At 32.8% G+C, this 25,168-nt stretch overlaps 1 protein-coding gene across 1 annotated transcript; it reads right to left on the reverse strand.

Moving 5' to 3' along the window:
* Window positions 1-21,416: 21,416 nt before the first annotated feature.
* LOC124887707 lies at window positions 21,417-23,030 on the reverse strand. The gene is made up of 2 exons (XM_047397616.1): window positions 23,018-23,030; window positions 21,417-21,808 (listed from the first exon to the last, which is right to left on the reverse strand). Exons 1-2 carry the CDS (start codon window positions 23,028-23,030, stop codon window positions 21,417-21,419), a joined length of 405 nt encoding a protein of 134 aa, XP_047253572.1.
* Between the last annotated feature and the right edge of the window lie 2,138 nt (window positions 23,031-25,168).

A 25,168-nucleotide genomic window follows, 5' to 3' on the forward strand; every position in this document is an offset into this window, starting at 1 on the left:
GAGTTGAAAAAAATGATGTCAAATTTGTAGATTTTTCATTCATGTAAATTATAAATTTTAGATCATTTTGCAATTAATAAAATACAACATTCATTCACTTCTTACTTTATAATTTTTTCCATTTAAATTGAATTTCTAATTTGAATTAAATACTTAGTTTTAATATATTACTAATTTACTATCAAAATTTACACTAAGTAATAGACAATTAAACATAACACATATATATACATAATGAAAAAATAAATTTCTTTTAAGTTCAAAACGTCAAGTATTATTATATAGACTTAAGTAGCATATTTTCTATAGTCTCTAAATTGTATATATATTTAATATTTTAACGTATACATATGGTGTATATAGGTTGTATGTATATCGTTTCAACTTTCAAGTGATATTTTAAGTAGTATATATTCTACATATATGTGTACATATTTTTTATTTATTAAAATAGTATATATTTAATGTGTATATGTTTTTAAAGTAGTATAATATGTAGTGTATATATGACTATATGTTATATGTGTATATATTTTCTATAGACTCTAAAGTAGTATGTATATTTAACGTATACATGTGTATATGTATTCAAAAGTAGTATATATATGTTGTAATTTGTATATATATTATTTAAAGTAGTACATATATTATATCGCACGTATATATGTGTACATATTTTGTATACACTCTAAAGTAGCATATATATTTAACGTATACATGTGTATATGTATTCAAAAGTAGTATATATATGTTGTAATTTGTATATATATTATTTAAAGTAGTACATATATTATATCGTACGTATATATGAGTACATATTTTGTATATACTCTAAAGTAGTATATATTTAACGTATACATGTGTATATGTTTTCTAAAGTAGTATATATATAGTGTATATATGTTGTAATTTGTATGTATATTATTTAAAGTAGTACATATATTGTATGGTACGTATATATGTGTATATATTTTCAATAGTCTCTAAAGTAGTATATATTTAATGTATACATGTGCATATGTTGTATGTATATTATTTAAAGTAGTACATATATTGCATTGTATTTCTAGTTTTCTACGTATATATGTGTATATATTTTCAATAGACTCTAAAGTAGTATATATATTTAACGTATACATGTGTATGTGTAATTATGTATTCAAATTTTCAAAAGTAGTATATATATAATGTATCTATGTTGTATGTATATTATTTAAAGTAGTACATATATTATATCGTACGTATATATGTGTACATATTTTGTATACATTCTAAAGTAGTATATATATTTAACGTATAGTCGTATACATGTGTACATGTATATGTTTTCTAATATAGTATATATATAGTGTATATATTTTGTGTGTATACTATTTAATGTATTTAAAATGTATATAGGTGGGTATATATAGTGTATATTAACAAAAAATTAATTTCATTTTTTTTATGTTTGACCGGTTTTGACCGGGTTGGACCGGTATAAGGCTTAATGGGCCGGTCCTAGTTTGTTTGTTTTTTTAAAACTTTTGGGCCTGAAATTGGACCGGGCCAGTAAAGCAGGTCCGGAATCGAACTGGACCACGAACTGGTAAAATAAAATGGGTTGGTTCCGAGTTGACCCTGCCCAGCCCCGTTGACAGACTTAGTGAAATAACACTCTATAGCACATTTTAAAATAAATAGCCCAAGTTTGAGAATTTTTCAAAATGTGGTTAGTCGGATATATTATTTTCGATTTATAGCCATTTTCTAATTTGGGTCATTTTGACCTACGTAGTTCATATACAGGTCATATACGATACTGATACAGTCTATTTACAATACTGATACAGTATTCAACTTTGGAAATTTGACCCTTTTAAAAATATTTTAATTTTTTTTGCCATAAATTTTTTAACTGATCAAATATTCTACTTTTTTTATTGTTTAAAAATAATAATTAAATTATATAAAAATGATATAATTGTTAAATAGAATATGTATCTATATAAGATATATGTATAGAAATTGTGTAGTTCTCTCAAATATGTATATGTATAAAATATATAGATATATATAAAATATATAGAAAGTGTATGAAAATTATATAATTGTTGTATAAAACGTGTAATAAAAAAGTACAATTATTGTATAAATTGTGTATCAAAACTGTATAATTTTCGTATAGAATATTTATATGTATAAGATATGTATAGAAACTATACAGAAGGTATGTAGAAACGGTACAGAACAAGCCAGAAAATTGAAATGGCTAGAAAGTAAAATTTAAATTTCATGGCCATTTTCATGAAAATAGTTTAATTTAAAGTGTTGTTTCTGTCCTTTCCCCTCCCAATTCTTTTTGCGCTTCTATTTCTTTCGGTAGAAGAGATTCATATCATTATGAAAGAATATCCTGATCTGGCAAGTTAAGCAATATTTTCTACTAATATATAAGAGGGAATTTGAGCAGCTTCGGGTTGTCCTCCTTGTTGACAATCCAGCTGCTTGCTCCGTGATTTTATTATATCACCCCTAATTAATTATTAATATGTCATTTATATATTAAAAATTAATATATTTAATTAAAAAATAAAATAAATATTTATGACACGTTTGATTCAATTGTTTCAACCGTACTTTTATTATATTGCTCTTAATTAATTATTATAAGTCATCTAAGTATAAAAAAATTAATAATATTTATTTCTAAATTAACTTGAAGTCTTATATGAGGTCCGCTTATATTTTTTCATAGGTATTTTTTATAGTAATTTCGCTATATCTCTTCTAATTAGTTATTGTAAGTCATTTAAGACATCTCTATTTCGCTGCTTTAGTCGTGATTTTACTATATCACCCCTAATTAATTATTATGGTTCTAACTATGTACGTAGACCAAATAATATAATGCAAGCAAAAGTTCCTAGATTCATGGAGATATAGAACAGTATATAAAAACTTTCTCTTATAGTTAAATCACTGCCCTTTGTGCGAGTTTGTATACTGAAACCCTCGTTTTCATTACTATTTTGACTTTCACCACCACAAACGGCCTTATAAATGTAACTTTCACGGTGATTCTCACTACCACTTATAATGGAAGTATTGTTCTACTAAAATTGGAATAGAAGAAAGAGTACTATAAATCATAATAATTAAGTAATTAAATTATTTAAAAAGTATAATTGACTATCAAAGCTACAAAATTATGGACAAGAAGAGTAATATATATTATTTAAAAATTACATAAAAAGTTATAAATTGCAATAGTTAACAATTAAAATATCTAAAAATAATATTTTTTTGATATATTTCAAAAAATACGTAAAAAAAAAATATAAATCATAATAATTAACAGCTTAAAAAAATTTAAAGATCAATCTGTTTGCTTTGGCACAACTTCATTGATCCTATCCCTTGCCTTTATTTTTTCAGCTATTTTAATTTGTTTGTCTTATTTCTTTTAATTTGTTATGTATTTCAAAAAAATTACAAAAAAAATCCTGTAAATCACAGTAATTAATAACTTAAAAAATTTAGAAGATATAAAATATTTGGATAACTCTCAAAATTATATCAGTATCAGTTAAATTGGAGTAGAAAAAAAGTATTATAAATCACAGTAATTAAAAACTTAAATAGAAAAAAAGTATTATAAATCACATTAATTAAAAGCTTAAATTCTTTTTAAAGTATAATTGAATATTAATGCCACAAAAAATAAAAAGAGTAACATATATTATTTGAAAATTACAAAAAAAAGTATTATAAAATACAATATTTCAACAATTTAAAATATCTAAAAAATTAATTTGTTATATATTTCAGAAGAATACATAAAAATTACTATGGATTACAATAATTAACAACTTAAAAAAATTATAAGATATAAAATATTTGGTTGACTCTCAAAATTATATTAGTGCCACTTAAATTGAAATAGTTAAAAATATAATTAACTATCAATGATACAAAAATTTGGACAAAGAGCGTAACATGTATTATTTGAAAATTACATAAACAAGTATTATAAATTACAACAATCAACAACTTAAAGTATCTAAAGCATATTAAAATTGTGATTGATTATCTAAGTTCTATTTCTGTCACATAAATTAAAATTAAAAATAACTTATATTGGGCCCGTGCTGGCACGGGCCTTCGACATCTAGTCTTGGCATAAAAAGAAGGGTAACTTACATAAATTCCTGAATCTTTAAATGATGTTTACATAAAATTCTGACTATTTTATTAATTATATTTTATCTCAGTTTTTTTGAAATGGTGATACATATGTTATATGGTGCTACATATAAAAAAGTCATACATTTGAAATTAACAAGATATTTATTTAAGGAAGTAACAGATTCTCCTTCATTCATTGTAGTCTTTTATTTAAAGAAAGATATCTAATTTTTCTTTTTTTTTTTTAGATTTAATTAGGTTTTTTAATTATGTTTCTAATTTTTGCCTTTTTTTAGATTTAATTTAGGTGTTTTAATTATGTTTCTCTTTTTTCATCTTTAATTATGAAAGATATTTTTTTTTGGTCTTTTTTCTCTTTTCTCGTCTTTAATATTAGTCAGCTTTTTTTAGATTTAATTTTAATTATGTTTCAATTCTGCTGTTAGTCCCTTTAAAAAAAAATATTACTATTACTTTTGTTTCCTACACTGACTACACCATTACCTTTTATTAATAACATATGAATCACCCAATAATTGAAATAAATAATTGTATCTACCATATGAATCACCATAATACAATATATATCATCCACTAATATCATATAAATAAATCATCCCAATAATTGAAATAAATAATTCTATCTATCATATGAATCGCCCAATAATTGAAATAAATAATTGTATCTACCATATGAATCACCCAATAATTGAAATAAATAATTGTATCTACCATATGAATCACCATAATACAATATGTATCACCCGTTAAAATCATACAAAATGTATCTATCGTATGTATCACCATAATACCCATATAATGATATCATATTTATCATTCATCTGAATCACCATTAAAAGAATAAACATGTATGAATAACTAAATAAATTTATATATGTATCAATAGATTTTTTTAAAAAAATGGGAGAGATTTTAGGAGAGGAAAAAAAAGTTGCATGCATTAATGGAGGAGAAAAAAATCAGGAAGGAAAACGATTTAAGCATTAATAAAAGAGAAAAAATCAGGAAGGAAGATGATTTAATTGTTGATAATTAGAAAAATATTTTAGGGAAGAAATCTTGAATGAGTTAATGGTGGAGTAAAAATAAGATATGGGGTTTTTTTGATATGTATCAAGAGTAAAGTTGAAAAATGAGATTTTATGTAAATTTTTAAAAAGTAAGGGATATTAGGTAATATAGTCTTTAAGTATGAGATTTGTGTAATTTATCCTAAAAAGAAGTTGGCATTACCCATCAAGTCAAAATCTGGGTGGTCGTTACACATAGCTATTAATTGTATCCTATTATATTACTAACTTAAATATAATATTTATTTTGATTATTATTGAAATTTGCCATTATCATTGTGGGTGATGCAATTTTATTAAATTCAAATCCGTACAAAATTTGGATTGTATTAAATTTAAAATATATTAGTCCCAAATAAATATTGCGGATTAATATAATTGAATTAATTATTTAAGTCCAAATGTGTATGAATTTAAATAAGGCCCAATATTTATTGGGTTAGTCCATTAATTTGGGCTATAAATGATAAGCCTTAAATCTAATTGGTCAAAGGAAGTTTATATTCATCATGACTCTTCCTTTCCTATAACTATAGATAGGGGTCTCATAATTCAGAAAAGGGACCCCAGACACCCCAGAATTCTAACAAGTAGCAAGAGAAAGCTCGTGGATCAAACGCCGCAATTTCTCTAAAAGCTCAAGCATCCAAATCAAGTTCATCAAGATTCAAGATCAAGACCACAATATTCAAGAACAAGCTCAAAAGCCCTTGAATTTAAGCACAATTCAAGATCAAGTCCCTCAAGTCCATCAAATCAAGTTCAAATTCAAGATCAAGCTTAATTAGCCCTTGAATTTATATTTGAACAGGCGAATCAGAGGATTCATAGAGATTGTAACACTCGCATTGAAATCAATAAAATTGATTGTTGCAATATATTTTCTTGTCTCGATTATTTATTTTTTCGATCAAAATTTTACTGTCCAATAAATTCTGGCACGCCCAGTGGGACAATCTCTACCTCTCATCTTAACTTTTCCAACTGCAAAGTTCAACAACATTAAAATAACTTCCAAGAAGATTAACTCTCAATCAAATGCTTCCAAGGCTGCTGATTCAAGGTTCTATGCCGAAGTGGAAAACATCCTTGGTGTTACTTTCAAAAGTTTAAGAGCTGTTACAAGGAGCAAGGCAAGCTTTCTAGGACAACAAACACATCCAGTGTCGTCTGTACCAACTCCAGTTGTTGGATCTTCAACCCCAAAAGGAGTGAAGCCCAATACAAGTGCTTTAGAAGGAGGAAGCAATGTCTCGGAATCGCTTAAGAAGACTCTAGCTCTACTTGAGCATTCCGGTTCCAAATACTCTGGCCCAAAGAGCGATGGTCGTTTAACAAATGTGTCATCTCTACTTACACTACATAAGCTCAGCACTTCAAAGATCAACTTATGTGATAATTCGTGTTACTCTCCAATACCTTCAGTGATCATACAAGCAATGGTAACTGATGCCTCATCTATGGAGGAGCAACTTGCAAATCTGACAAAGGCAATTAAAAGCCTGATCAACTATGTTCAAAATTAAGAGGCTAAGATTGATAAGATAGTAGATAGGATGGAAGGCTTGATAGAAGGAGAATCTATCCATGTATTGGGAAAAGCTCCAGAGGTTCATGAGATAGAAAATCTTGTGAAACAAACACCACCGTCTAAAGAGGTGCAAGTTTCTGCTAAAGGAATGATCCCGATTGGGCAATTGAGGGAATTTATTGAAGGGACCCTCAATAACAAGTATAATGTTGTCACCAAGTCTTCCCTTGCGTATGCCAAGCCCTACACTGCGAGAATAGATAACCTCAAAATGCCTGTCGGCTATCAACCCCCCAAATTTCAACAATTTGAGGGTAAGGGGAACCCAAAACAACATGTCGCACACTTTGTTGAGACATGTAATAATGCTGGAACTTACGGTGACTATTTTGTCAAACAGTTTGTTCGTTCCCTAAAGGGAAACGCCTTTGATTAGTATACGAACCTTGAGCCTAATTCTATCAATAGCTGGGCGCAATTGGAGCATGAGTTCCTAAATCGCTTCTACAGCACAAGGTCTACGGTGAGCATGGTAGAGCTCACAAATACTCGGAAAAGAAAGAACGAGCTGGTCATCGACTTCATTAATCGATGGAGAAATATGATCCTAAACTGCAAAGATAGGCTCAGTGAAGCTTCTGCAATAGAGATGTGTGTCCAAGGAATACATTGGGGGCTTCTCTACATCTTGCAAGGAATTAAACCAAAATCCTTTGAAGAGTTAGCTACTCATTCTTACGACATGGAGTTGAGCATGTCTTTTGCTGGAAAGGAAGGAGAGCCTATTCATGACCCTCGAAGGGAAAAAGATAAGCAAGAACCCAAAAGATGGGGTAAGTTTGTCCCCAAAAATGATAACAAAGAATCCATGAATGTCGACGTGTCTCCTATGAAGGTCACCACAAAGGTGAGCAAGAAGCAAAGTGTGAAAACGACTTTTAAAACTCGTCCAAATCAGAAAACTTTAAAGGAGATGTAAGAAAAGAAATATCCCTTCCTTGATTCTGATGTTGCAGAGATTTTCGATGAACTACTTCAGCATAAACTCAATGAAATCCTAGAGATGAAGAGTATCAATGAAACTAGAAGGACCAATGACCCTAATTATTGCAAATATCATAGGCTCATAAGTCACCCTCTGGAAAAATGCTTTGTCTTTAAAGATAAAGTCATGCAACTGGTAAAAGAGAAGATCTTTTGCGACGATGAGATAACCAATTCTCATTAAATATCCATCACTTTTAGCTCACTCGACCCAGTCTAAATATGTGTTGGAAAGAAGAATAAGGAAATATTAGAGCCCGATAGATCTTCAATTAATAAAGACGATGATGAAGGTTGGACTCTGGTGACCAGACGTAGACATAAGAAGATGAGTTTGCGAAAGAAGACGTACGACCAGCCAATCAGAAGGAGAATGGTGAAGAAACCAAGGAAACAAAAATTGGTTAAACTTCCAAAGAAGACGAGGGTGGTGGAGCTTCACCACTAAAAACCTCGGCGTCCGCTGACTTTAGAGGAATTCTTACCGAGTTGGTTCCGTGAAAAGACTGCCCAAGTCAACCTTGAGGCATCTTGTTTTAATACTGCTAAAGAGGGGGAAAAGGGTGAAAATATACCCAAAGAAGTTCCTCCATCCTTTGAACCGCTTGCTGAACCTCTTGGCGAAGGGGCACCTGTGTGTGATACAAAAAACACACTCTCAAATAACGATCTTCTGCTTGGTGAGGCCCTACATAACCGTCCTTTATACATGGTGGGTCAAATTCTAGGGAATAAGATCAATAGAATCTTAATAGATGAGGGGTCTAGAGTCAACATCCTACCTATCCGCACAATGAAAGAACTTGGCATCGCTACTAGAGAATTGGACGAAAGTCGTATAATGATCCAAGGCTTCAATTAAGGGGGCCAGAGGGCCATAAGAGGTATCAAATTAGGAATTCATATGGATAATTTTCAATCAAACCTATTGATGTATGTGATCGATGCCAAAACTTTATACAATATATTGCTTGGTAGGCCTTCGTTGCACGGGAATAAAATTATCTCGTCCTATTACTATCAATGCTTGAAGTACCTCGAAGACGGAGTGAAAAGAAAAATAGTTGCCGATGATAAGCCATTCACTGAAGCTGAGTCATATTTTACCGATGCAAAATTCTACTTAAAGAAGCATGTTGTGGATGAGAAAAGGGTTGAAGATGTCACTAAGACCAAGTATGAAGATCTTGCATCTAAGAATGTCGCGGTGACTGTAGAAAAAGTCACCACCAAGAAGCCTCTCTCAACTTCAAATAAAGAAAATGTCACTTCTACGAAAAAGAAGGCAACTCCCATTCTTTGATATGTACCAAAGGTAAAGAAAGAAGAACGCCGCCCGTCTGATGCCCAAGATAGTGTGTTAAAGGGGCTAACTTTACCTATCAGGAAGATTGAAGCAATAAATCCATTCATAAGGATACTTGGGGAGTCTGTGGCTCAATATCCGCCAAAAGATATGACACTCCCTACGAAACATACGAAGGATGGCTTTGACTCAAATGCATACAAGTTATTTGTAAAGGCTGGATACAACCCTAATGATCCATCAGAGTTAGGAAAACTTTCATTGGAGGGTACAACTAGGCAAGCACGTAAAGGACTAGGATACGCGCAGCCATCTCTAATTCACATCTCCATAAGAAGGGCAGTCAGTAATTACATCACCGTGGAAGAAGAATCCACTGCCGCTAATAAAAGACCCTCCGTATTTGATCGACTTGGATAATCAACCTCAAAAGCTTCTGTGTTTGAAAGTTTGGGTCCTATAAATAAGAATAAAAACAACAAGCGTTAAAGAAGTCGTCAAAGCACGATGCTGCACTCTTTATTTAAAATCCAGCAGAATTTCCAAAGTTTAATTCCTTCTAGAATAAAGCGACGGATGGAACTGGTAGTTTTATGTAACAAGGTGCTAAAAGCAAAGGCGTATACTGTGGTTTATACCAAGCAACGGGAAGAAGATAAAGAGAGTGTTGGCTCTTCATATTATGTTACGACCCAGAATGAGAAAGATGTCTCATCTCAAATAAAGGTTAATGAAGAGATAGAAGATGCCTTTTGGTTTTATCATATATCCATCAATGACAATGATCCTCAGTAGGAGGAAGATGCTGGAGATTCTCCATCACAACTTGAAGAAGGATCAAAGGCCACAATAGATCCCTTAAAGGAAGTTAATCTTTAAACCGATGAAGAATCAAGACCAACTTACCTGAGTGCGTTTGTAGAAGTAGAGGAGGAAATCGCTTATATGAACATACTCAAAGAATATATGGATGTCTTCACCTGGAGCTCTAAGGAAATGCCTGGCTTAGATCCAAAAGTAGCGGTCCATCAATTGGCAGTCAAGAATGGTGCCCGTCCTGTTAAGCAAGCCCAAAGATGCTTTAGGCCAGAGTTAGTTCCACTGATCAAAAATAAAGTTAGCAAACTCATTGAAGTTGGCTTTATTTGTGAAGTTAAATATCCCACGTGGATTTCAAGTATTCCAGTACAGAAGAAGAATGGCCAAATTCGAGTTTGTGTCGACTTTTGAGATCTCAACAACGCATGCCCTAAGGATGATTTTCCAATCCCCATACCGGAGTTAATGATTGATGCCACCACTGGTTATGAGGCAATGTCCTTTATAGATAGTTCATCTGGCTACAATTAAATTCGTATGGCATCAAAGAATGAAGAACTCACTGCATTTCGTACGCCCAAAGGTATTTATTACTACAAGGTGATGCCTTTTGGTTTGAAGAAAGATGGCGCCACTTATCAAAGAGCTATGCAGAATATCTTTGATGGCCTGCTCCATAAAAATATTGAATGCTATGTGGATGATCTAGTGGTGAAGTCAAGAAAGAGAGACGACTACTTAAAAGACCTAAGAATGGTATTCGAGTTACTTCGAAGATATCAACTTAGGATGAATCCATTGAAGTGTGCCTTTGGAGTTACTTTGGGAAAATTTCTTGGCTTCATTGTGCGACACCGAGGAATTGAAATTGGTCAAGCTAAGGTTGATGTAATTTTGAAGATGCCCAAGCCTCGGGATATTCATGAGTTGAAAAGCCTTCAAGGAAGGCTAGCATATTTAAGGAGGTTTATCTCAAACCTGGCTGGAAAATGTCAACTATTTAGTCGTCTTATGAAGAAGAACACTTCCTTCGAATAGGACCAAGCTTGTAGTAATGCCTTTGAGAGTATCAAATCATACTTAATGAAGCCACCGGTTCTTACGACACTCATACCTGGGAAACCATTGATACTCTATGAAAGATGTACTTTGATAGGGCTGCACATCGAGATGGATCTGGTGTTGGCATAGTGTTTGTCACTCCACAAGAAGAGGTCATCCACTACTCTTTTACCTTGACGAATCGTTGCTTCAATAATGTTGTTGAGTATCAAGCGCTCATACTCAGACTAGAGATGGCTGTCAACATGAAGCAACTACAATTACAAGTTTTTGGTGACTCCCAATTGGTGATAAAGCAGCTGTTGGGAAGCTATGAAGTCCAAAGCCTAAGTTAAGACCATATCATGAATATGCACAAAAGTTGATGGGATGGCTTGGAGAAGTAACCCTCCAGCATGTGCCAAGGAAGGAAAATAAGCAAGTTGATGCCCTAGCTGCTTTGGCCTCAATCCTGACTCTTCCAAATCAGACGCAAGTCACCATCCGCCAAAATGGGTAGTACCACTATCAACTGAGGAAGAAGAAAGTAAAGTTGAATACCACCTTGCTGTGTCCGAAGCTGTAAATAAAGATTAGCAATAGCCTATCATTGAGTATTTGTGTTATGGGATACTTTCAGAAGATCCATGGAGAAGGACTGACATTCGTCGTCGTGCACCTCACTTCCTTTATTACAAAGACACACTGTATCGAAGATCATTTGAAGGAGTAATATTATGATGTTTGGGAGAGGAGGAAGCAATTCAAGCTTTGCAAGAAGCGCATTCAGGAGTTTGTAGATCACATCAGTCTGGATCAAAGCTCCATTTTCACAGTAAAAGGATGGGATATTATTAGCCAACGATGGTGAAAGATTAATTGGAATATGCTAGAAGATGCAAAACTTTCCAATTCTATGCAAATTTCATACATCAACCTCCATAGGTACTATACCCAACTGTAGCATCTTGGCCATTCAATGCTTGGGGAATGGCTGTTGTTGGTCCACTACCAAAATCTTCTGGTGGACACTTATACATCTTGGTCTCGACAAATTACTTCTCAAAATGGACTGAAGCTATTGCTCTCAAGAAAGTAAAGAAGGAAAATATTGCAAACTTCATTCGAGTGAATATTATCTACTGCTTTGGAATTCCTCTGTACATAATAACCGACAATGGCAAGCCATTTGATAAAAAGTTGATAAACAAGATCTGTGACCTCTTTGGCTTCAAGCAGCGCAAGGCTTCAATGTATCATGCTGCCGCAAATGGTCTAGCTGAAGCCTTCAATAAGACTTTATGCATTTTGTTGAAGAAATTTGTCTCCAAATCCAAATGAGATTGGCATGAGCGAATGGAAGAAGATTTATGGGCGTATAGGACAACTTACCATACACCGACGCAAGCAACCCCATACTCACTTGCTTTTAGAGTTGAAGCAGTTCTGCCACTAAAGCGTTAAATACCTTCTTTGAGACTAGTCATTCAAGAAGGGCTCACTGATGAAGAAAATGCTAAGTTGCGTCTTGCAGAGTTAGAAGCTCTTGATGAGAAGAGGCTGGAGGCTCAACAAAATCTTAAATGTTATCAAGCCCGGCTATCTCGTTTTTTCAACAAAAGGGTTCGCTTAAGATGTTTGAGATCAAGTACTTGCAATAAGAAGGCCCATTATCACTTCTCATAAGTCTGGGGGCAAATTCACCCCGAAGTGAGATGGACCATATGTTGTACAAGAGGCATATTCAAATGGTGCTTACAAACTTTTCGATGTAGATGGCGTAAGGATTGGCCCCATCAATGCCAAGTTCTTGAAGAAATACTATCCCTAAAGGAAGATGATACTCCTAAAGGCACGAGTATAAACTGCATGTACACTCCTTAAGGAAAGAGCATAAACTGCATATACGCTTCTTAAGGTATGAGTATAAACTATATGTACACTCCTTAAGGCATGAGTATAAACTGCATGTATACTCATTAAGGCATGAGTATAAACTGCATGTCCACTCCTGGCCCGCAAGAGTATAAACTGTGTACAACTAAAAAGAAAGAAAGTCCGCTAAGTTCAAAACCTCAAAAGAGGCGGCCTAGGCAAAAGTTAGGACATAAAAAAAACACTCACCCAAAACTACGTTGTGACTTGATCTTCTTCATTGAGGTACGTAGGCGCTTGGAATCTCATTCCAACTTCAGTTGCATGAGTGTCAAAAAATATGTTCCTACAGTATTTTTCATATGAATGCCAAATATGAAACTATTCTAATCAAATTTTGGACTTACTCCAAATATTTGTGACTCAATGGAGGAAGCCCGTTGAAAAGGAAAAGAGTTCCTTCAATGGAATTTGGAATGCTAAAGTTCTCCAAACCTACAACTAAGAGGATCTCAAAATTTTCATGCCTTAAGGTGGACAAAATTTGTCACTTTGCACCTTAAGCTGGCCTCTTACGGGTTTATCCTTACAACAATATCAAAATTTCAATGCCTTAAGGTGGGCAAAACTTGTCCCTTTGCACCTTAAGCTGGCCTCTAACGGATTTATCCTTAAAAGGATATCAAAATTTTCATGCCTTAAGGTGGAAAAAATTTGTCACTTTGCACCTTAAGTTGGCTTCTAACGGGGTTATCCTTAAAAGGATATCAAAATTTTCATGCCTTTAGGTGGACAAAATTTGTCTCTTTGCACCTAAAGCTGGCCTCTAACGGGTTTATCCTTAAAAGGATATCAAAATTTTCATGCCTTAAGGTGGACAAAATTTGTCCCTTTGCACCTTAAGCTGTCCTCTAACGGGTTTATCCTTAAAAGGATATCAATATTTCCATGCCTTAAGGTGCACAAAATTGGTCCCTTTGCACCTTAAGCTGGCCTCTAATGGGTTTATCCTTAAAAGGATATCAAAATTTTCATGTCTTAAGGTGGACAAAATTTGTCCCTTTGCACCTTAAGCTGGCCTCAAATGGGTTTATCCTTAAAAGGATATCAAAATTTTCATGCCTTAAGGTGGACAAAATTTGTCCCTTTGCACCTTAAGATGATCAATAAAGGGCCCATACTTAGAGAAGATCATCACATAAATGCATCAGTGAAAGGGCCCATACTTAAAGAAAACCATTGCATCTTCAAGCAAAATTGATCGGGTCTTGAGGTGACGAAGCCTCGCATATCTTAAGCCGACGTCCACCATCTTCAAGAAAAATTGATCGGGTCTTAAGGTGATGAAGACTCACACACCTTAAGCCGACGTCCATCGTCTTCAAGAAAAATTGGTCGGGTCTTGAGGTGACGAAGCCTCTTACACCTTAAGCCGATGTCCACCGTCTTCAAGAAAAATTGGTTGGGTATTGAGGTGACGAAGTCTCGCACACATTAAGCTGACGTCCACCATCTTCAAGAAAAAATTAGTTGGGTCTTGAGGTGACGAAGCCTCATACACCTTAAGCCGACGTCCATCGTCTTCAAGAAAAATTGGTCGGGTCTTGAGGTGACGAAGCCTTGCACACCTTAAGGTGACGTCCACCATATTAAAGTCAAAATTAGTCGGCCTTAGAGTGTACGGAGGTGACTTTAAAGCCGATTATTGTATATTGTTATTTGTTTCAACCCTGCAAAAAAAAAGGGGAAAAACAAGAAAGAAAGTAAAAATAGAAATAGAAAGGATGTTATTTGTCAGAGCGCTGTGATCTTGAAAGTTGTATATCACCAACTTGAATTGATATAAGATGCCTTGATGAGAATAAATCCCTTAAAATCGAGTTTTAATCAATCAAAACTCCCTTTGATGGTGATGGTCCCACATCAAGATATAAATTATTTGGTGAGACGATGCAAATATGGAATCCTCTGTCGAACAACATATAAGATCGACTTCAAAAAATCATCTAGAACAATCCAAAAGGTGATAAAATTCAATTTTGGATATATTATACATGAATATTTTCTACATCTATAGGATTAAGTGGATCATAATTTCGATACTCTTACATTGAGGTATAATTTTTTGGGTGATGTCGCATAAATCTGAAATTGTTGATGCATCAAAACTCAATGTTGATTTCGGGATAACATCTGAAAATATCTCAATTGTATTAAATTATAAATTTTGGATATGTTATATATATTTGTGTATAATTTGACAAGAATCAATCGGCTTGTAATTTCATCCTTCCTACTTCAAGATATGAAAGTTTTAGTAAAGACGCGCAGATCTGAAATTTTCAGCATGATAAAATTCAGGGCTAACTTCAAAATATTATCGAGAATTATGTTGAAGGAATTTCAAGCTGAATTTTGGATATGTTATATATCTCAAAGTCTAGTTTCTGGAATATCAAATGGTTCATGATTTCGATATTCCTATAATTAGATATGAATTTTCTACCACTAACATGCTATGCTGAAAAAAAGTGATGAAAATAAGAGAAAAGTAGGAGGGAAAGAAATTACCTCAATATTGTTGATGGCTTGAAAACCCCAAAATTGATATTGAAAAAGTGGGAAAACTACCACTTTTTATAGAGTTGTAGGATGGATGTTTCCTTCTCCAATATAAATTCAGATTGAAATAATTTCCATCTCCAAATTCAAATTGGAGATTGTTTCCTTCTCCAATATAAATTCAGATTGGAATAATTTCCATCTCCAAATTCAAATTGGAGATTGTTTTCTTCTCCAATATAAATTCAGATTGGAATAACTTCCATCTCCAAATTCAAATTGGAGATTATTTCCTTCTCCCATACAAATTCAAATCGAAGGTTGATTTTCTTCTCTCATATAAATTCAAATTGGAGATTTTTCCTTCTCCCATACAAATTCAAATTGGAGGTTCTTTGTTTCTCCAATCTAAGTTCTAATCGGAAGAGTTTTATTCTTGATTAAGTAAGGTGATGAAAAAGTCTTCCAAAATCTGTTTGAAATTGGATATCATGCCTCATCAATGGGTCTTAAGTGTAGAAATTCATGAAAAAAAATAAGAGAGTTTTGAAAGACAACATCAATATGATTCGGGTTTAAAATCTTTGAATGAGGTGTTCTTATATATGGGCAATCGTTGAAGCATGAAGGAAACATGTTTAAATAATCATACTTCAAGGCTAGTCTCCAAAATATTAATTGTCTCGACAAGTCTTGAAGTAGGGGACATTTGTGGGCGATGCAATTTTATTAAATTTAAATCCGTACAAAATTTGGATTATATTAAATTTAAAATGTATTAGTCCCAAATAAATATTGCGGATTAATATAATTAAATTAATTATTTAAGTCCAAATGTGTATGGGTTTAAATAAGGCCCAATATTTATTGGGTTAGTCCATTAATTTGTTTTACTAAGCCCAAGATATTGTCATATTCTAGAGGCCTAAATAAGTGTCACGTGTCAAATGACGTGGCATGCCAACTCAAGTGAAGGAGACAATAGGACCGTGCCACATGTCAAAATGATGCAGCAGGCACAAGAAATAAAAGCCCATAAAAAGGCGCTACATCACTTAAATCTGATTGGTCAAAGGAAGTCCATATTCATCATGACTCTTCCTTTCCTACAACTATAAATAGGGGTCTCATAATTCAGAAAAGGGACCCTAGACACCCCAGAATTCTAACAAGTAGCAAGAGAAAACACATGGATCAAACACCACAATTTTTCTAAAATATCAAGCATCCAAATCAAGTTCATCAAGATTCAAGATCAAGACCGCAATATTCAACAACAAGCTCAAAAGCCCTTGAATTCAAATAAGTCAGATCAAGTCCCTCAATTACACCAAATCAAGTTCAAATTCAAGATCAAGCTTTAATTAGCCCTTGAATTTATATTTGAAAAGGCGAATCAGAGGATTCATAGAGATTGTAATACTCGCATTGAAATCAATAAAATTAATTGTTGAAATATATTTTCTTGTCTCGATTATTTATTTTTTCGATCGAAATTTTATTGTCCAATAATCATATGTAAGCATATAATGGATTATATAAACTTGATCAATCTTATATATAAATAATCCTAGCAATTATTTAGGAATGTAGAACTTGATGATTTTCACATGCCATACTTTAATAATTTAAAAGTCAGTTAAGAAACATACCAGAATTCTCCATAGCTTTCTTGACTGAGATCAGTGGAACCATACAACAGAATATTTATTTCTCTCTCTTAACCTTACGTTAACAGAATAGTGTTTGATGGAGCCTTATTCTTTTTTTGACAGAGAGAGGACCCCTTTTATAATAGGGAATAGTCAGTTATGTTTTCACGTTCCATCAACGTGAATAATTATTCACTAATGGTCAGTAATTATCCTACTAGGAGTCAGTAATTATCCTACTAACAGATTAGTCAGTAGTTTAATCCTACTAGGTAACTTTCCCATACAGATTTAGGATTTAACTTATTCAATTATTATTAAACCGGTAAATAAATTAATTATGTGGGCTATAGAAATTTACATTCTCCCACTTGGCACACACAATGTAGATTTAATGGTTTAATATGTACATCAATCATGTGCATAATTAATGTTAAATTCAACATCATTTGTCATCGTTAAATAAATTAACTAAAATGAACCATGGCGGTTGTACATCACTTTATTGACATAGTTCCTTCCATGTACTACAATATTAGTCTATTACCTAACATAACCTTTCAAATACATAATGAGTCCAACGATAGTACTTAGAATACCTTATCTAAGTCAGAACCTATCATCATTATTCACAATATTATGTACACAAGAGAAAATAGGTAACAACAGAAACATACATAATTTGAGCTTAAAGTGTCAATTACATAAACATAATAAAGTATTTACGTAAAATCATTCATTGCTATCAATAAGACCCATCCTTTCAACATGTTCAACAAATGTTTTGAACGGTAATCCTTTTGTAAAAGGATCAGCAATCATAAGCTTAGTGCTAATATCTTCAATTGACACTTTATGTTTCTGGACTTCTTCTTTAACCGAAAAGTATTTCAATTCCATATGCTTAGCACCTTTCGAATACTTATCATTTTTAGAGAAAAAAACGGCGGTGGTATTATCACAATTAATTTTCAGCGGCTTGGCTATATTGTTGACTAGTCCAAGTCCTGAAATAAAATTTCGCAGCTAATTAGCCTGGATTGTGGCCTCAAAGCATACCACAAACTCAGCTTCCATAGTGGATGCAACTATAATAGACTGCTTCGCACTCTTTCATGATATTGCTCCTCCAGTTAACAGAAACAAATATCCAAAATGTGGATTTTTTTGTATCCACACAACCAGCATAATCTGAATCTGAATATCCAATTATATCACGATGAGCAGATCTTCTATAAGTGAGCATATGATCTTTCGTTCCTTGTAAGTATCGCAACACTTTCTTTGCAGCCTTCCAGTAATCCATTTCGAGATTACTTTGATATCGGCCTAACATCCCAACAACAAAACTGATTTCTAGCCTTGTACATGTTTGGGCATACATAAGACTCTCAACTATTGATGCATAAGGAATATCTTTCATTTCCTTTTGTTCCAAATCATTCTTTGGACATTGATTGAGACTAAACTTATCTTTTTTCTAAATTAGAACGGGACTTGATGAGCATTTTTCCATTCTAAATCTCTCTAATACTTTATTAATATAGGTTTTCTGAGACAATCCCAACAATCCTTCTGATCTATCTCGAAATATTTCTATTCCAATCACATAGGATGCCTCATCCATATCTTTTATTTCAAAGTTGTTAGAGAGATATTTCTTGGTATCATGTAACAAACCAAGATCATTAGTAGCAAGCAAGATGTCATCAACATACAAGACTAACATAATAAACTTACTCCCACTGACCTTCAGATATATACACCGATCAACAATGTTTTCTTTAAATCCAAAGGTGACAATCATTTCATTAAACTTAAGATACCATTGTCGGAAAGCTTACTAAGTACGTATATTGACTTCTTAAGTTTACACACCATGTGTTCCTTTTCTTTAATAGAAAACCCCTCAGGTTGATTCATATAAACTTCTTCCTCCAAATTTCTATTCAGAAAGGCTATTTTCACATCCATTTGATATAGCTCTAAGTCATAATGAGCTACCAAGACCATTATAATTCTGAGTGAATCTTTTCTAGAGACAGGTAAAAATGTCTCTTTATAATCAATGTCATCCTTTTGAGTGAAACCTTTGGCAACAAGTCTGGCTTTATGACGTTTGATGTTTCCAGTTGAGTCGCGCTTGGTCTTGAAGACCCATTTACACCCAACTCTTTCGCAACCTTCGAGTAATTCAACAAGGTCCCAAACTTCGTTCTGTTCCATAGATTTTAATTCATCTTTCATAGAATTTATCCATTTATCAGAATTGTTGCTTTCAATGGCTTGTGAAAATAAAACTGGAACATCATCAATTCCCAAGTCATTTTCTGACTCATGTAGATACATCAAATAATCATCAGAAATAACAGATCTTCTTTGTCTTTAAGATCTTCTCGATGCTACTTCTTGTGGTTCATCTACCACAGGTTCATCAATTATGGCTTCATTATGATTAGTAGGAACATTACTTTGTTGTTCTAGTTGATTACTTCGTTGTACAACAGCTTCAGGAACAAAAGATTTAAAAAAAGCACAGGGTAGAGAAATTCGCACCCTAACTTCTTTAATTTTCACATTACATGGTTCTTCACTCCCACTAACTTCGTCATTCTCAATGAATCTAGTATTTTTAGTTTCAACTATTCTCGTACTATGATTAGGAGAGTAAAATCTATACCCCTTTGATTTTTCTGGATAACCAATAAAGAAACCACTGATTGTTCTTGAATCTAGTTTTTTTTCTTGTGGATTGTATACTCTAACTTCTGTCCGGCAACCCCAAACATGTAGGTGCCTCAAACTAGGTTTCCTACCAGTCCACAGTTTAAAAGGTATCTTTGAAACTGCTTTACTAGGAACTCTATTTAGCAAGTAAACAACAGTCTTTAAAGCATACATCCATAACGAAGGAGGTAAAGATGAATTACTTAACATACTTCTAACCATATCCATTAATGTAAGATTAAGCCTTTCGGCCACACCATTTTGTTGTGGTGTGCCAGGCATTATGTATTGAGCACATATGCCATGCTTTTCGAAGAATTTAGCCAATGGACCTGGGTGCTGTCCACTTTTATCATATCTTCCATAATATTCACCACCTCTATCAGACCTGATTATTTTCACCTTTCTATCTAATTATCTTTCAACCTCAGTAATAAATACCTCTAAGGCATTAATCGCTTGAGACTTTTCATGCAACAAATAGATATATCCATAACGTGAAAAGTCATCAATAAAAGTGATAAAATATTTTTCTTTATTGAAAAATGTGATATCAAAAGGACCACATATATCAGTGTGTATAATTTCAAGAAGTTGTGTGCTTCTTGTGGCTTCTTTCTTTGTGTGTTTTTTTTGTTTTTCTTTAATACAATCTACACAAATATTAAGGTAAGTAAAATCTAAATTTGGAAGAATTTCATTCTTAACTAATCTTTCTAGCCTTTCTTTAGATATGTGACCTAAACGTTTATGCCACAAGTAAGTAGATAGTTCATTCACCAAACTTCGTTTGGTTCCAACATTATGATGTAGAGTTAAGAGTGTTTCGGCAAACAGATTATCAAGATTCAGTTTGTATAAGTTATCACAAAGAGTACTAGTACCAATGAGATAATTATGTTTAAACAAACTAAAACATTCAATACCAAAATTAAAGGAATATCCAGTCTTATCCAACTTAGACAAAGAAACTAAATTTCTCGAAAGTGAAGGAACATAAAACATTTCTACTAAATCTAAGTGACGTCCAGTATCGAGAATAAGGTGATAAGTCCCGACAGCTTCAACTGGAGCCTTCACTCTATTCCCCGTGTAAACAAATCTTTCATTCTTGTTTATGGTTTGGATTGTAAGGAATCTCTGCATAGTATTAGAAACATGAACAGTACAACCAGAGTCAATCCACCAAGTATATAAGGAACTTCAGTTAAATTTGATTCGAGACATGTAAAAGCACAAGGCTTACCATTCTTCTCAAACCATGCCTTATGTTTTAGGCAATCTTACTGAAAGTGTCCAGATTTTCCACAGAAATGACACTTTCCATTCTTGTTCCCTTTCTTATGTACTTGAAATAAGGACTCATTGACATTAAGTTGCTTCTGTTGTCCCTTACCATATTTCTTTCCTTTCTTTCTAGCTCCTTGATAATTTACATAATTAATGGAGTGGGTTCCTTGATTCTTCAGCCTCGTTTCCTCTTGAACCAATATACTATGCAATTTATGCACGTTCCATTTGTCTTTCATGGTATTTTAGTTCATTTGATAAGGACCATACTCAGATGGTAATGAGTTGATGATGAACTGTACAATAAAATTTTATTCCACTTCCATTCCCAATGACTTAAGTCTTGCTGCTATGTTTGTCATTTCAATGACATGCTTATGCATAGTACGTGAACCATCACGCTTCATGGTGGTCAAAGTACCCATTAGTGTCCCAGTAAGAGACTTATCAGCAGTTTGGGAAGACTCATCCACAAGTTTTAGAAGTTCTTTTGCATTTTCAGTTTTGGTAAGAGTAGTCTTAATGTTACCCACAATATTCATTCGCATGAACGTTAAGCCTAATCTGTTAGAATGATCCCAATGCTTATAATAAGACTTTTCTTCATCACTACTAGCTTCAGTAATAGCAGTTGGTTTTTCAGAGTAAAGTGCAACATCAAGATCTAAAATCCAAAGATGGAATTTGATCTGTTCGCACCAATCTGAAAAGTAAAGTCCGTTAAAAGTCATAACAGAGACGGAGTGTGAATGAAGGGCAAGTGCTGCAAGTAAAACATGCTAATTTATTAATACTTTGAGTTATGAGTTTATACACATTATCAAATTAAGAAATAATTTACTTAAATGTATATTGATGTTCTCCTTTGGACGAAACATCAAAATACAACTTTAAACATAATGATGCTTAAAAGTATATTTAACACAAATCGATAATATTTAATGCATCAATTAATAATATTTATTATCTTTGGATAAATAAATAAAACTAACTATACATCAAAATTATCTCTTTAATATTTATTGGTCATACGAACAAACAATAAACCTTTGGGTGATCGACAAATATCTTATGACTAAAATTTTAATTTACCCACAATTGATACATCATTTATAAGCATCAAAATTAATGGGTAATGAATTTAAACTTAACTTTTATTTTGGAATTAATTTCATAAATATTCAACCACTTTGGTGATTAACGAATCTTACATATATAATTCCAAGTTACATTCAAAACAATAAATTTTACTATCAAATACTACAATATTCTAACAACAAAGAGTTGTTTCCGTAATATTTAAAATAATAAAGACCAAACATAATAAATTAAACTCATATTGAACAAATTATTCACTAAGTTTTCTGTTTACATTAAACAATAAGCAGTCTGTATCGTAATTACTATTTTATTTTCTTTTTAATTACTTAATAATAATGATCTGGAAAGACAATGCTTTGGATTGATCAACTATAATTGTAAGTCATTTAGTTAATACTTACATTGACACATCATTATCAACTACGGTTGTAACACATCATACTACCATCACATTACGCACGTTACGTACAGTTTATTTGGCACCATCATTATAAAATTTCATAATTTATCAACTAAATGGCCAAAAATAAATTATGCCATCACAATTAGTCATCAAATCACAAAAATCTACTAATAACGGTAATTATAAATCCCTAATTTATCACAAAATTTGGAGAAAACTTTTGCTTTTATGTATGAAAAAACATTAGTTCTTAAACCTTGCTCAGATACCACATATAAGCATATAACGGATTATATAAACTTGAACAATCTTATATATAAATAATCCTAGCAATTATTTAGGAACGTAGAACTTAATGATTTTCACATACCATACTTTAATAATTTAAAAGTCAGTTAAGAAACATACCAGAATTCTCCATAGCTTTCTTGACTGAGATCAGCGGAACCACACAACAGAATATTTATTTCTCTCTCTTAACCTTATGTTAACAGAATAGTGTTTGATGGAGCCTTATTCTTCTTTTGGCAGAGAGTGGACCCCTTTTATAATAGGGAATAGTCAGTTATGTTTTCACGTTCCATTAACGTGAATAGTGGATATAATAATTATCCACTAACGGTCAGTAATTATCTTACTAGGAGTCAGTAATTATCCTACTAACAGATTAGTCAGTAGTTTAATCCTACTAGGTAACTTTTCCATACAGATTTAGGATTTAACTTATTCAATTATTATTAAACCAGTAAATAAATTAATTATATGGGCCATAGAAATTTACATCATATTGTTAAATTATCATTAGGTAACAAAAAAAGTCCCATCTTTTATAACAATTGATTTAGTATGATTGCATCATTACCTTTTTCTCTTCATTTTATGATCTTTACCTATTAGTCAATCATATTTCATACCCTTATCTTTTTATAGTAGTTCTACTTCATATTTTACATTTTTTATATGCTTATTCTTCAAATTACTGACCTGTGACATTATGTAATGACGAAAATAAAGCAATTTATGCAGACATTATATCCATTAAAATGTAATACATATAATATAATTATAATATAATACGATACATTCTAAAACAAAATAATGCTTAGAAGAGTAGATTTTGACTTTGGAAGCAAATCATGACAAGCCTAAGTCGCTTGCAGTTGCATAGTCTACACTATAAGGACAACCTGTCAAGTGGGCCGGGTCGGCCCACTTAAAGGACCCGGCTTGGTTGGACCCGGCCCGGTAAGCTCTAGGGCTTTAGGGTTCTGGGTCCCGGGCCAGTTATTTTTTTAATATGGGCCCGATTAACCCGGCCCGGATCAAGCCCGGTCCAGGCCCACCGATTAACCGGGCCGGTCCGGAATACCTTTTTAAAAAAAAAATAAAAAAATAAGGTTTTTGGGCCAAACTAGCCATTGGCCCAATGGCTATATAGTCGTTTTTAGGTCCAAACGTTTAGTTTGGGCCCATTTCTTAAAAAAAAAAATTTACATTAAAAATTATTTTTTAATCCCCAAAAAAATTCTATAAATACCCTACACTTTCAAATCATTTTTCACACAATTTTTCACTCTCTCAAATCTCATTCTCTCTCAAATCTCAATTCTCAATTCTCAATCTCAAATATTCAATATATTTAATTTCTTAATGTGTTCACTTTAATTTTTTAATTTTTCGTTTACAAAGTACGAGTGGAAGTTTCTAAAGTCGCAACCTTCGAATACTTTCAAAATTTGGTATTGTTGTTCTATCTTTTACATTTAATTTTTATTTATTGTATTTATTGTTTAATATTTAATTTTATTATATTTGTGTATTTTGAATTTTTTAGTTTAATTTGATTTATACTATGGATAAATTAAGAAATCTCGCTACTAAAGGTGTTAAAATTTTTTGTCCCGAAAGCGGTAGTGGTAGTAAAAAGTGAATTACTAGCGGTAGAGGTAGTTCAAGTAGTATATATACCCGTGTGCTTTCACCTCCGGTATCGCTTGGTACACCTTTTGAGGAAGAAATAGATGTAGGTGTTCACGATATGGATTATGTAGAAGCTCAGGAAAATCATGGTATAGAAGAAGAAAATGAAGTAGATGCGGTTAATTTAGACGAAAATAATGAAAATATTGGTGAGACACCCGCAGTAGGAAATGATAACATTAGATTTGAATCGGTTAATCTCCCTCCCCGTCCTCCCCATGCCCCAAGACCTCGTAAAACAACTAGTGTTGCATGGAAATTTTTTGAACGTATATCAGATACTGTGGTGAAATGCAATATTTGTCAACAAATATATAAGCATAGAAGCGGAGGCAAGCAAGGGGTACGGGTACGTTAATGAGACATATAGGTGAAGCTCACGAAAGAGAGTTAAATATTACACGAGATGGTGGGGATGTTGGTGGGCCAACACAAACTAGAATGGACCCAGCAACCGGTCATGTAACGAAGAAGTATAATAAATTGAGGGACCGGAAAGAAATAGCTAAAATGGTAGTTGTTGGTTGTTTGCCTTTTAGTTTTTCTTCTTCTAATGCCTTTATTCATTATATACAAGAA

This window comes from Capsicum annuum, chromosome 10 (assembly GCF_002878395.1).
Source record: "Capsicum annuum cultivar UCD-10X-F1 chromosome 10, UCD10Xv1.1, whole genome shotgun sequence".
In the NCBI taxonomy this organism is placed as follows: Eukaryota; Viridiplantae; Streptophyta; class Magnoliopsida; order Solanales; family Solanaceae; genus Capsicum; species Capsicum annuum.